The sequence below is a fragment of the Mastigoproctus giganteus genome, chromosome 4 (genome assembly GCF_048544385.1).
Source record: "Mastigoproctus giganteus isolate SK-2022 chromosome 4, ASM4854438v1, whole genome shotgun sequence".
In the NCBI taxonomy this organism is placed as follows: domain Eukaryota; kingdom Metazoa; phylum Arthropoda; class Arachnida; order Uropygi; family Thelyphonidae; genus Mastigoproctus; species Mastigoproctus giganteus.
The window spans coordinates 35,072,396-35,087,409 of NC_143578.1; the positions used below are offsets into that span (position 1 = coordinate 35,072,396).

General features: G+C 33.6%; 1 protein-coding gene across 1 annotated transcript in view; it reads right to left on the reverse strand.

The window, feature by feature from the left end:
* Window positions 1-2,337: 2,337 nt before the first annotated feature.
* LOC150086619 (CDK5 and ABL1 enzyme substrate 2-like) overlaps window positions 2,338-15,014 on the reverse strand; it is a 142,471-nt gene continuing 129,794 nt past the window's right edge. Inside the window, exons 11-12 of the mRNA XM_090372205.1 lie at window positions 13,363-13,467; window positions 2,338-2,554 (exon numbers count right to left, since the gene is read on the reverse strand). Coding sequence (XP_090228331.1) covers window positions 2,414-2,554; window positions 13,363-13,467 — 246 coding nt within the window. The 3' untranslated portion in view covers window positions 2,338-2,413. The remainder of the gene's footprint in view (window positions 2,555-13,362; window positions 13,468-15,014) is intronic.

Consider the following 15,014-nt stretch of genomic DNA (forward strand, 5'->3'; position numbering starts at 1 on the left):
GTAAAATACTAAGTTTTGGTATAAAATAAAAACGTGTCAAAGTATTCATTTTACTTTACATTAGTAATTTTAATAATTAATTATACAGATCAGAATAATAAAAAGACACACTTTTTTCTCTTCATTTTTAAATTCTAAGTATATTTTATTTTTATAGACATACTAATTGTCTTGAATTATGGTATTAATTAGGATTGGTAATAAAATCAAAATTCATATGAGTTACTTGCATTTGATTTCAATCACACAGAGATTTCCTGCTGTCATTGAAGACTAAATGCTGAATATTTGGCAACAAGGTTTGGCTTATGTTCTCAGACAAAAACCATTATCCAAGGCTCTATCTATGTTGTTAATATATTTTTAAACTGTATAGCATTGCCTCAATAAGTGAATCTATTACTGATTTAAAAATCTGAGACACTGCCAGGACAGGCGTTTTGAAACTTACTAGCTCCTCACACAACTGAATTCTATGCTTAAAGGCAAACTTAAGTTATATATTTAAAACGAAGGTTTTAAATATATAACTTAAGTTTGCCTTTAAAGGTCCATTAAATCAAGGGTTTGCTATACAGTAAACCCTTGATTTAATGGACCGAACAAATAATAATACAGTAATGTACATATTAATCTCGACCATATTATTTTTTTTTTAGGTTATACAAAACTTCAGTGTTATTATTAATTAAAAATTAAAAATAATTATCTATTCCATTATTATTTTGATAATTACCTACTTTTATTTTTATAATCAAATTCAGGAAATTGTTTTTTATTCGTTTGGAAAACATGTTCAAATTGCTGTTTTCCCAGATTACAGATAATAGACAGGAGCAGGCGGTGACTTGCTAGCTGAACGTGACTCGGGACACTAAACTGCAGGTCTACTGACTCGCTTTGTTTTGGTTTCAGTCTGCCTCAAGCTATCGTGCGGTCAGGTTGTATACAGAGTTTTTCTGTGATTTCTGAATTGTGACTATTTATTAAATAATTTTGCAATCCTTACAATTTAAAATGGCATCAAGTGATAGAGGAGTTAAAAGAAAGCATGTGAACTTAAATGTGGCACAGAAATTAGAGCTAACTGAGAAATTAGAACAAGGTGTCTCAGTAGCATGTGTTTTTAAAATTTTCGGCATAAAAAAACAGTTTCTGATATCATCAAAGGCCAAATTGCAACATTTTATATTTACAACAGAATATTACATATTCTTTATTATAATTTAATAATTTTATATTGTACAGTACTGTATATTGTATTAAAGCTTTTTTTTTTTACATTAAGAATAATAAAAAATCCTCCCCCCTCTTCTATTAGTCCGTTGAATCGAGGGTTTAATGTACTATATACGCTATTTAGCTGTTCACTTAGACAAAATATATTATTTAGAGTTCAGCAGCATATATTCTTTAACAGAGCCCACCTGATGGGAATCCAGTAAGCTTTGAAACAGTTATCCAAGCAATGTCTCAGACCTTCATCTATTCAGGTGACATTATACAAATTAAAAAAAATATATCACCAATTCAGGTGAAACCATGAATAACAGTATGTCTCTAAGGTGAACATAAGCCTAAGCTTTAGTGTCAAGTATTCAGTCTCAAGAAGAGCAAAAAGTCTCTCCACAATCAAAAATCCTATAGTAGGATTAGTAAATCTTTAAATGTAGTAAATTGATGGATTCTCAAGGTTTGTAATTCCAGTGTAATAATTTTATTCGGCTATTTTATCGAGTGTTGCATTTTATTTCATCATTATCATAATGCAACCTTACTAGAGTATTACAGGAATTCAAAAAAAAATGTAAAAATAGAAGAACCATTCATTCAACTTAAATTTGGATAATAATAGGATTTCAGTTGTGTTAATCATATTTAACTTTAATACAAACAACAAATATATATATGGATATCTAATTCAGAAATAAAAAAAATATAATAGTGCTTCCTTAAAAAAGCTTGAAATGTAAAAAAATTCACTACTATATTTTAAAAACCTTAACAGATTTCAATAAACCAGACATATATTTGTATTTTTTTTCACAATAACAGTAAATAATACCATAATCTTAAATATTATCTAATGACTATCACAGACAGAGATATAAAAAATAAAGGAGACCCCTCTTGAATATATGCAAAAAATTTCTGTTGCACATAAAGCAAAATTACTGCAAAGATTTCAACAGTAAAAGCCTTCATCAATTAGATTTAGCACAGAAACATTGCACTTTTTCACATAATTTTTGACAGTAGTGATCAGAACATGGTAAAAAAAAAAGAAAAAGAAGAAAATATGAGTACATACATATCAGTTTAGTACGTACTTCCTCCAGTGGCAAATAAGAACAGATACAAAGTCAGTGGAGTGGTTCGGGTGGGTAACTTTTCCCCAAATATAAGGCCAATGTCAGGATTCATACACAAGATGTTGGTAATGAGGAACAATCTCACATACTGGCAAATGCAGGGAGAATTCCAAAGCTACAAGCACACTAAATTCTGTTGTTAGCAATTCTCGACGATTCAAACGAAAAATGGTTTCAATTTTCTGGAAAAAAGAAAACAACACAATTATATCAAATTAAGATACCGAAATTCTTTTTAAAAAGGTAGAATATTCATTCACAGATGACTTTTACTGACAAGGTTACAGTTACTAATTATGCATAATTGTTGTTTCATATGGCTATTCTTGTGTGTAATGTAAACAATGATGTTACTTTTACTTTTAGTGCAATATTCATTCACAGATTTCCAATCTTTGAATGAATATTGTACTAAAAATAAGAGTAATTAAACTATTTATGCTTATTAGCACAAATGGCTTAATTATTCTTTTATTTTTAGATCTTTAAAAGAGTAAACACATTTATTCTAAAAACATAACAGAAAACTTCTGGTTTTCAACATTCTGTAGTTGTAGACTGAAGGTATAAATTGTAATCTGGTCAGGAGATTAAAATTTTTACATATCTGCTGTACTCACATATCAGATAAGTTTTATTATTTTTGATATCCTGAACTGTTTTAAGTAGCTGGGCATGCAAAAAAACTGATAGATATATATGAGGGGATAGCAATTCCTTTTTTAGCAGAGTTTTCACATAAAACCAAATAAAATTTATTTTTGAAAGTATTTAGAATTATGACCAGTTGAACAATGGTTTCAGACTGCAAGAGAGCTAAAAAAACAAAAAAGAGTACAAAATGCCCCCCATCCTCCAAATTTAATGTCCCTACTAGAGTATTCAGAATGTTTGGAAAAATGACAACCAATACTTATGGACACAGCATTAAATGAAGTCACGCACTCTCTGAAATTTAATATACGTGTTCATGGATTTTGAAAGGATGATTTGTGTGCGTGGGGAAAGAGAGATAAACAAAAATTTTTGTATTTATACAAAACTGCCTACAAAGGAAAATGTGGTATTGCCATTCTACTGCAGAGAGATGGAAAATGAGAGTATACTTCCATATAATAACAATGACACTCTCAAGTGAAATATACAAGATAATTTACTGTAAGATATATTAATTAAAAGATATGAACTTACTTCAGTAATTTCTTATAAAATGCTTCAATATCAACACTTTCTATTATAAATTAAGATATGATGGATTTAGTAAAATTATTTAAATGTATTTTTATACTTTGAAGGAGAATCGATGATCAAAAATATCTGGTACCAATAGTTTAAGAGCTCCAAACCTGACATTGTATTCCCGTTCAGGAATACGATGTCGCTACCTACGAGTGAAAGACATTAGCATAATTAAAATATATAAAAACAAATTTCTATCCGCTTCAGGATAGAAATTGTACTCATATAACATTCGTATTCATTTTTACTGATTTTATGATGCTAATACCTTTTTTCACTCATAGGTAGTAGTTGGTGATTTACTGTATTCCTGTGTGTCAGGTTTGGAGCTCTTAAACTATTGGTACTGGATACGATTGATCATCGATTGTCCTTCAAAGTGTCAAAATACATTTAAGTGATGTTACTAAATCCATCATCTAATTTATAATAGAGTGTGTTGATATTGAAGCATTTTACAAGAAATTACTGAGGTAAACCTCATATTTTTAAATTAATTAATTTATAACGTAAAACCTCATTGTTCTTATATTTTTTAACTGTAAGATTAAATAATACTCTAAGATAATTTAGTGCATCAGTCCCTATACCAGTGTAAACGGAAGGCGAGTGTCTTTTGAAATGTATGCACAACAGCTTTCTTGATCAAAATCCTTACAGTCAGGTGTCATTTCAGAGTTTAGTGAAGGTTAGTAATTAGAAAAAAAGATGTTAGGTTATTTACACATTAAATAAAAATTTACACATGGTACTTACGTTTTATTTCAATCGTGAAGAAGAGACTTTCTGCTCTTACTGAAGATTGAGCACCAAGTCCTTGGTGCATACTACTTTTGATTTTATTTCAATTACTGTGTTGAAATACCCCTGAAATTAGTATTAGTCTTTTAGTACAAGGAAGTCAAAAGCTTTTGCTGCATTAGAAAAAAAAGAAAAAGAAAAAAAGTGTAGATAAGAAAGTAACTATCTAGTTGGCCTCTGGATTTCTTCAAACTGTCAGCCTCGACTACTAGTGAAAGCTTGTACCAGTAACCAACAGCTCACTGACTAAAAGAAAACTTCTTACAATATAATCTAAAATAAACCTCTTTTCCCTGCAATTTGAATTTATGGCCCTGGTTCTGAAATTCTTTATAACAGTGAAAATTCCACCTTCAATCATTTTACTAATCTCTCTCAGAGCTTTATAAACTTCAATAAGGTCCCCTCTAAGGTGCCTAGTTGCTAAGGTCTGTAGTCTGCACAATCAGTCTTTCCATTTTCGGGTGCCCTTTTGCTGGTCTAACCATGTGAACTGCCCTTCTTTGGACCCATTCAAGAAGCTCAATGTCTTTTTTTTCAGATGAGGTCACCATACTTGGACACAATATTCCAAATGCAGTCTTACAATTGCCTTATGCAATTGAATCATAACCTCCCTATCTCTACAGGATAATGTTCGATAAATCATCAATATGAAAGTATGGGCATTCCTGGCTGCCTGTTTACATTGCTCAGAAAACTTCGTATCTGCCAGTATAGTAATTCCCAGATCCCTTTCTTCCCCTAATGTTTTTAATTCGACCTCATCAAGTAAATAAGTTATTTTGGGGTTGCTATTTCCCAAGAGTTAAGACCTTGCATTTTCCTGCATCAAAACATAGCTGTCACTTTTCTGACCATTTTGAAGCCTGTTGAAGTAATCCTGAATGAGTGCTGCTTGACACTCTTTCAGAATGACTTGACATCATTTTGACATCATGCCCTTTATTCTTTCATCAATGTCATTTATGAAAATCAGAAACAACAATGGTCCAAGAACCGATGCTTGGGGACCCCAATTTTGATATTTGCCATTCTGAAGAATATCCAATAATCACAATCCTCTGTCTTCTACACTGCAGCCACCCTGCAGTCCATCTTAGAATCTTTTCAGTAATGCCAATGTGTTCCAGCTTATCAGTCCCTCATGAGGGACTGAGTCAAATGCCTTGCTAAAATCCAAATAAATTATGCTGAAATATTCCCATCATCTAGCTCATGAGTATGTGTCAGAATAGTTCACCAGATTAGTTAAACATGATTTTCTCTTAACAAAACCATGTTGCATGTCCTTCAGAATATTATTTCTATCTAAATGTCCCTTGATTCACTCTTAATCATTGCCTCTAAGATTTTCCCTCAAGACTTTGCAGACTCCCTCAAGTCTAGAGTTAATTCACAAGGCTTTCAGCATATAATTCCAGCTATTGTGTCTGGGCAGAATTGCAGATAAACATTCTGACCTAGCTCACAGCATTTTTTTCAGCATGGTCCTATATTTATCCGACAAATGGGCAGGTTGTGTTCGTTTAATATTGCTAGTGCCCACATGAATAATGATGCTCTATTTAATCGCTTTAAAATGGTAACATCATCAATTGTTGCCAGGAGCAACAATTGATGATGTTACCATTCTGGTTCTGGTCTGCTTATCTTTATTACAAAAAAATGTTTACTTGTTTCTCTGACAATAGAATCTCCCAATAAAACTAAATCTCCTTCAACCAGAGCAGCATGCACTTCTCATTCTAGTAGTGCACCAAGTTTTAATTTGAGATTGGTATGTTCCTTACATCAGGTGCAAAGAAAAGAATCATCAGTTAGGTTTCATTTGTCTATTTGACCAACCTTTGAATACATGCCACAGGCTATACAAGCAAGAAATTCCTGACTCACATTGGAAATGCTTGCAGGCATTTCTGTCTGGGTCATGATATCCTTGAACTTTGTGTTGAAAAAGTGGATCTTGTAACATTCATTATTTTGATAAAATCTGAAGTTAAGAAAATTCAAAATTTAAATTTACAATATATTACAGAATTTAAATTAACAAAGTATTACAGAAATTAAACTGTTAAAATTTTATCCACTAGTGAAGTTAAATTTAAGCTACTGAAGTTATTGGAAAGAATTTAACTTAGCAGAAATACTTTAGAAAAGTAAAGATTAAATTTACTAAATATTGTAGAAATTAATTTCACTAAATTACTTAAATAAAATGCACAAAGTTACTGATATAAGATTTAAAAATTACAGAAATTAAATTTAAACAAAAATATTGTCTTTACCAGACACCTGATCTTAATCCCCTTCAGGAGACAAATTGAAACACATTTGCTCTCTTCATATTCTAATTCCTATAGTAATATACACACATTAACTAATTTGTCTTAATTTGAGGCATGTTCAAATACCATACAGTGTACTATGAGTTAGAAACTTCTATACTACTCAAGAATCATTTACCAAAACCTTACCACATGACATTCACATGATGGGTAGCTGGGTAGCTGGAAATTGCGTAGCAGGGAGGTGGAATTTAATGTAGTAGTACTTCTTAAGGCACTTCACATTTTGTGATTTCTTGCAGAAAAATGTTGCAATTGATTTTCTCAGAGAAAATAAGTACTCATGGTACAATGCTTTGAAGGAGCTAATGATACCAGACAGGGTTATAAAGTGATACCAGAAGAGTTGTAGACAAAATAATATGTGCACATGTTCTAAATTTATGCTTGCCAGTTGTGAGCAGTACATTGATCCATGATTAGAAGGATTTTTCTGTTCTGGTTGGTACTGTGATTCTCCAACTGTATGAACCATTCCATAAACAGCTTACCAGTCATTCATGAATATTTGTTGGCTCTACAATCAAAAAGGAGATATCCCATTTAAGCATCAAGATTTTTCATATTTCCAATAAAAAATGGCTTTAACTTTTCACTTCCATTTCCATTTAAAGCAAACATGGCCAAGTTGCTCTTTTGATTTTTTCCCATCACAACATGTTTTGCTTTTAAAGGCTAGTGTTCAATCTCAGTGCAACTTGTAGGAGAGGTCAGTTTCATCACAGTTAAAAATGCTCTCCTATATGTAGTTCTGCACAAGTGGTTGTTTCACAGGGTATAGCAGAATATCTTGCTATACCCTGTGAAACAGGAAATGCTGTAACCATTTGAATACTTGTAATCAGTCCCATTTTGGATGCTAATTCATCAGCCTTTTCTTTCAAAAATGGACAAAAAAAAAAAAATATCTTGTTTGACCTTGCTTCACAAACCACTTGTCAATTTTCCTTTCTAGATCTGCACGCTTTTTCCACACCTGTTTTTGTTTACTGATTTGGATTCTATGGATATCAAATTTCTCATATATGTGGACAGGGTAGACAATGAAATGCCAAATTTCTTTATTTTCAGTATTTGTTTTTTCATTCTTACCTGCTGCACACAAAAAAATCTCTAGTTTTTTTGATATCAATACTTCACTACAATTTATTTTTTCTTCCACTGTTTACTCTTGCTTCACCAATGTAAAGAAAAAAAACAAAAAAAATAAACACCTGATGTATGAGTGAAGTCACACTATTTTACTGTCCTCTAGTACACTGTTCCTTGACCTGTGGGCGGGACTGTGTCTGTATAACTTATCAAAGTGGTCCTAGGAACTTAACAGTAAAACAGAGTTTTTTTGCAGTAGGCAACAATCCAATTAACAATGATGAGATGCTTATAATGACTTAACTTGTACTAAATATGTTAAGTATGAGTACATATTGTATTTAAAAATAGTTATTAATATATTTGCTTATATAGTTTGATATTTTTTACTTGTGGCCTTTAATCTCAAATATAAAAATGGTCTGTGGTTTCTACCTCAAATATAAAAGTGGTCTGTACATGAAAATGGTTGGGAAACTGCTCTAGGGTATGTATGTGGAGAGGAGAGCAATTGTTTATGGCAAACAGTAAAAAGTTGCCATTCTCTTGCAACAAAAACATCTAAAGTATGTTTTGTCTCAGTAACATGAAAAGGTTTCAAACTGAATGAGGTAACAATCTGTATTCACATTAAAACCATATAGTGAAATAACTATATTGAAAAGCATATAGAACTCCATTCACATGACAGGAGTATTGAAACTACTTTTGATTATTAGATACATTGAAGTATCCAGTACCAAGTTAATGAGGCTTTTTTTTTTTTTTTTTTTTTTTTTCTTTTCCTGTATACTCTTTTAAAACAGTTCAGTTTTGCTAGCAGGAAAACAGAATGTCATTAGTAAACCATGCTTTAGAGAGCTTCAAGTGTATAGTTGGGCTTCTTTAATTGTGAAATAGAATTTACCTGTGTTTACTGATAAACTTAAACCTAGGTGTCATTAGCATCAATAGTGGCAAGTGATGCATTATACACAATCAGCAGAAAAAAAAAAAAACCCTACTTCACCTGTCCATCCCCAATTAAAATTTATCTAATACTTCCTTAATTTATTTCAAACTGTTCACTTCCAAAAAAACAGAAAGTTTATTCCAAAAGTCAATTACTCTTTGGCTGAAAGCAAATTTTGCATATTTATCCTTTATCGATTTAAGTTTATGTCTCCTTATGTGCGTTGTCTGAGAAAGAGTAACAATACCATCAAAATTTATTTTACTCAATCCATTTAAAGCATTAAACACTTCAATTAGGTCTTATTACAGGTTTCCAAGCACTGCAATTTACAGAAATGAAGTCTTTCATGGTAAGAGTACCCTTTTATGCCCTTGACTAGTCTTGTGGCTATTCCCTGCAACCATTCCAACAGATTCACATCTTTCCTAAATGAGGCATCCAGACCTGTATGCAGTACTCAAGATACTTTCTAACTATTGCCATATATAATGGGATATCCACTTCCTTGTCCCTGCTAGCAAAATTCCTGCATATTATTGAGAGAACCTATTGAGCTGCCTTAGTAGCCTCTCTGCACTGCTCATAACTCTTTTTCATTCTCCACTGACTTGAGTGTGTTACAACCCAATTGGCATTCTACTCTGGGAATACTGCTCTCATATGTAATATGAGAGCAGTATTCCTCCTCAATGTTTAACCTCAACTGTCACTTTTAAACCCACTGTCCAATTTTTCTAGGTCCTGTTGCAGTAGTAGTACACATTGATTCCTATCATTAACCACCCTCTAAACCTTTGTATCATCTGCAAACTTACACAATAAGCTTGATATGCATTCATCAATATTATTAATAAATACTGAAAACAGTGAGGGGCCAGCATTGAAACCAGACGGGCTCTAATAACATTAGACCAAGGAAAGCAGTGCTCACTAATGACTACTCTCTGTCCAACCATTCCTTTATCCACAGCAGTAACATGCCCCCAGTAACACACTGCTCCAATCTGTAGGGCAGCATTTCATGTGGAACAGTATGAAAAGCTGTACTGAAATCTAAGTATATGATGTAAAAAATATTTTTTGCATCCCGCTCCTTTGTTACCGAATCATAATAGCTAACGATATTGATCAGACAGGATCACCCCTTAATAAATCCTTGCTGTGTGACTGCCGTATAACTGCATTCCTGTTAAGATGATCCTGTATTATTCTTTAACTGCATAATATCGGTGTAGATACACCATAGTTTACCCATAAATTTGAACTATGTTTGTAGTGTTAAAGGCATCGTTTTAATTGTATCTCATATTGTGGGTGCCTTCACAATGAGATAGCTGGTATTGCACTACTTCAAATAAATAACGCTTCTCTAGTAGAGAAGGCTACTGTTATTTATTTTCAGTGGATACCACCACCCAGACCTCTGACTCCATTATCCTCCCTATTACACACTTTGCCCTTTGTGAATAGGTGATACATTTGCACATCTCTAATCTTCAGGGAGCTTCCCCAGCCAGATCCAAGGATGTTTTCCCATAATTATTACCAAAGGTTTTCTTAACTCTTCTGCTGTTTCGTTTAACATAATTGGATAGATTCATTCAGCCCAATGCCATATTTACTTTTAGCCTGAAAAATTTCCTTTCCACTTTCTTCTTAGTTACCATGAAATTATGTAGGCCTAGTTATAACTTGGTGTACTACTTCTGGTATCACGAGTAAAAACTTCCTCAAGTATGAATGTAGATGCAAAATATTTATTCATTTGTCAGTAACTTGAATAGGATTCTCAATAGTTATGCCATTCATACCTAGTGGATCAATGTGGTTCATCCCTTTCTTTTTAGCATTATCAAAAGCAACTACTTTTCTTCACATTCTTAACCAAAGACTTCCTGTAATCTGCCTTAGTTTGACTAACCCTTAGTGAATTGATTGCAGACTAGTTAATACTTCTGTTTCTGTGTCCCCTGATAACTTATAATCATCCTACACATTTTTGCTCTCTGCCACTATTCTCATTAGTTCATCTGATAGTCATTTAAGTTTAATTGAACAGTATCTCTTAGTTCACACAAAAAGCCCAATATCCTCTACAATCTTCTTTGAATGCCTCTCAATTTAGAACTTGCAACTGATAATACTGTCAGCTGGTTCCACTGAAAATAATTTAGTGCTGCGCTATCTGTTCCCTTTAAAATATACAGCAGTTGCATCCTTAAGGAAATCCCACATCAGTACACTATAATCATTGTTACCTAGTGTTTCTTTATCTCTCCAGATAAAGAAATTCTCAATGCATGAAGGGTTACTGCTGATAACCATTTTAAAAGTGTGACTTTTTCTTGTTGCCTCTTTAGCATGCTTGTACAGAAACAGTCATCCAATAAATTACTCAAGTCATCCACTTACACAACACATGCATATACACTAAATTAAGCACAAAAGAAAAAACAACTAATACAATACAGCCAGTCCCTGGCTTATGTAATACTTGACTTACGGAAATTCGACTACGCACATTTCTGCCAGCTGGTGCAAACTTAAAAAAATCGTAGAAACGTATTTTGCATCCTGCAAGAATAAATGGAGGTATCGTCAAAATATCATAATGTGAACCCAATAACACATTGTGTTTTTTTTTGGTAATTCATTCCAAGACCTCAGAAGTTGAAATTTTCATTATATAACTAAGCTATTTATCTCTCTAAAAGGTAATTTTTATAATGGAAATTGTACTACACTTTCATCGTTATCATATGTTCCGTTATAAGAATCAATTTTGAATGCCTCTGTGATATTTTTCTAAAACGCATTTCTGGAGGTCACTACCATAAAACAATAAAAACAATTTGCACTTTCCTGTTTATTATGCTTTTTTGTTAGCACAATCTATTATAAATGAGTAGTTATGTTGTTTGTTATTTGGTTTTTAGGTGCATTAGCAATTAAGGCCATATTGCTCCGGGGTTATGCAGTGGTCATTCCCTGACCTTTCCACATCCTCCATATTTGGTGGTCACGGCTCAAATCCCAGTCTAATCAAGAAGCATGTGCTATGCACTACTGCTCCTGCCCACCTGGCTACAGATTTTGGTTTTTTTTTTAGGAGCATTAGCAACTAAGGCCATGTTGCTCCGGGATATGCGGTGGTCATTCCATGACCTTTCCGCATCCTCCGTATTTGGTGGTGACGGGATCGAACCCCGGTCTAATCAAGAAGCGTGTGCTTTGCACTGCTGCTCTTTCCCACCTGGCTACGGAGGCGCCCCTGGCTACAGAGGCACCTAAACGAGTAGTAAACTCAATCTTATTGCATTTGCGATAATACCGGATAACTGGAATTCTGTGGATTTTTATGTTATGGTATTATGGTGAAACGAGTTCCCCTTCACTATCTGTGGATTTTTATGTTATGGTATTATGGTGAAACGAGTTCCCCTTCACTAATATCTTCAATCATATAAAAAACATAAATAAATTTTCAGAATCTTCTCTTCATTCCTATTTACTTATTACAATGGTGAAGGGAAAGGGACCAATGGAAAGTGAAAGTGCTGGCAGTGCTAGGAAATGAAAAAAAATTGATTTAGAAATGAAGATGATTAATTAAGAAGTATGAAGCAGGACAAAGTTTATCATCTATTGCACAGAATTAGGTCTCGTTGCTTCAACAGTGAATACTATTTTAAAGGACAGTGTGCATATAAAAGAACACGTTAAAGGATAAATGCATTTAAGATCAACTGTGATCACAAAACAGTGTTCAGGTGCTATATTGAATATGGAAAGCTATTAATAATATGGATGGAAAATCAGATTCAGAAGCAAGTGCCCCTGAGTCCAATGGCCATTCAAGCAAAAGCAAGAAGTATTTATGAAGATATTAAGGATAAGTACGGTACCAAATATGGAGGATGTGGAAAGGTCAGGGAATGACCACCGCATGTCCTGGAGCAATATGGCCTTAGTTGCTAATGCTCCTAAAAACCACATAACAAACAAACAATAACAAATAAGTACAGTGAACCCCAAAAGTTTGTGGCAAGCAATGGGTGGTTTAATAGGTTCAAGCATCGTGCTGGTTTCCAAAACATTAAAGTATGCAGTGAAGTTGCCAGTGCCAATTCTGCAGCCACAGAGAAATTTTGTGATGTGCTGGAAAAAGCCCCTTCTAAATCTCCGCAGCCCTCAACTTCCACAGTGGTGTGCTTATCAGCTGGTGAGTTAATTCTGGCAACGATTCTCGAAAGGTAAAACTTGCTGACGCTATGTCTGTCTCCTCTCTCTTTTTGTAATTTTATAATTTTGTACACTTTTGTAATTCTTGATGTGCATGAGAGAAAAAAATTGAATAAATAATTCTATTTACATGTTCGTCGAACATTTCTTTTTTGCTTCAATCAAATTCAATCAAATATGCGAGTGCTGCATAAGCATTTAGAGAAATTCCGACTTACGTAGAGTTCCACAGAACGAAACCCTTACGTAAGTCGGGGAGTAGCTGTATATTTTTAATTTAATTAAATCAGTTCATAAAATTACATTAAATTACCTCAATTAGGATCTTTAATTCTAGTCCTTTTATATCATTCAACTTTGCTGATAAAAGAAGACAAGCTCCTGCACACAATTTTCTGTTTTGTTTGTTTATTAGCATCTAAAATGAAATAAATAACAATATGTAAAGAAATGTAATTTTAATAACGATTAAAGTTTAATCTATCTGACTAAGATTTATTAAAATAGTTAATAAGTGTTCAATATAACTGAATGAAATGTCCCCATATTTCATTGATGCAACCTTAAAATAATATATATATGAGATACTAACCAAAAGTTATTGGAATATATTGAAAAAAAAAAAAAAAAAAAAAAAAAAAAAAAAAAAGACTCATTTAAGCTATTAAAAATATACAGAGAACAGCTAGACCATGAAATAAATACAGAAAATTAATGCTGCTTTTTTTTTTTTTTTTTTTTTATGTAAACCCCAAACACGAGAGGTATTTGAACCTATAGTACTTAGTACCGTGCTTGGGTTGGAGGTTGAGAAGACGAAAGAAGATATTTGTTGACATTGGACTTGAACTTCTGTAGACTGTAATTTTCAGGAAATATGTATGAAGGAAGGTTGTTCCAGAAATCGGCAGTTGAATGAATAAGCGAGGAAGATGAAAAGTTGGTTCTGTGAGTTTGAAGTTAGACAGTAAATGGATGTTGGCTGGTGGCGGCATGTGTTCGGACTGTTTTGAAAGAGAGAGCGGGAATTATAGAAGCCAATTCAGAAGAACAGTGCCCATGGAAGTATCTGTAGAAGAGGCATGCAGCAGAAACAGTACATCTGTGAAACAGTGAGTGGAGAGATTTTGTTAAAGATGAATCATTAATTAACCTAACTGCCCTCTTCTGAATGGAATCAAGAAGAGGTTTTGGGGGCACCACCCCAGATGTGGGAACAATATTCCATGGCAGGGCAGATTTGTGATTTATACAGAGTGAGCAGCTGTTTGGAAGAGTTAGTTAGTTAGTTATTTGGCTTTTAGGAGCATTAGCAACTAAGGCCATATTGCTCCGGGATATGAGGTGGTCATTCCCTGACCTTTCCACATCCTCCATATTTGGTGGTGACGGGCTCGAACCCCGGTCTAATCAAGAAGCATGTGCTACGCACTGCTGCTCCTCACCTGGCTACGGAGGCGCCTGTTTGGAAGAAAAGTAGTGCCGAGAGTAAAAGAGAAAACCAAGTTTTTTTTAGATGCAGAGGAAGCAATATTTGTAATGTGCTTGTGCCAAGAGAGATTAGAAGTCAGGGTAATCTCCAAAAGAGATATATCATTTTGCCTAGAAATCGGAGTGTCACTAAAGATAAGCATAGGAGCAGAAGAATCCTTTTTGCAAGATATAAGACAAGACTGAGTTTTAGAAGGGTTGAAATCAACTAAGTTGTCTTTGCCTCACTGGAGAATTATCTGAAGCTCGGCATTTAAGGAATTGGTAGCAGATTTTCGAGAAGTTGAAGCTGATTGAGCAGGACAAGATTTCTCAAAATGGAAAGTGGAATGTAATGTGCTATCATCGGCAAAACTATGGATAGGATTTCCAGTCAATGGAAGAAGGTCATTCATATACAAGAGGAAAAGAGTGGGGGAAAGAACTGAACCTTGGGGGACACCGGCATTAGTGGAGAAGTTAGAAGACAGAGAG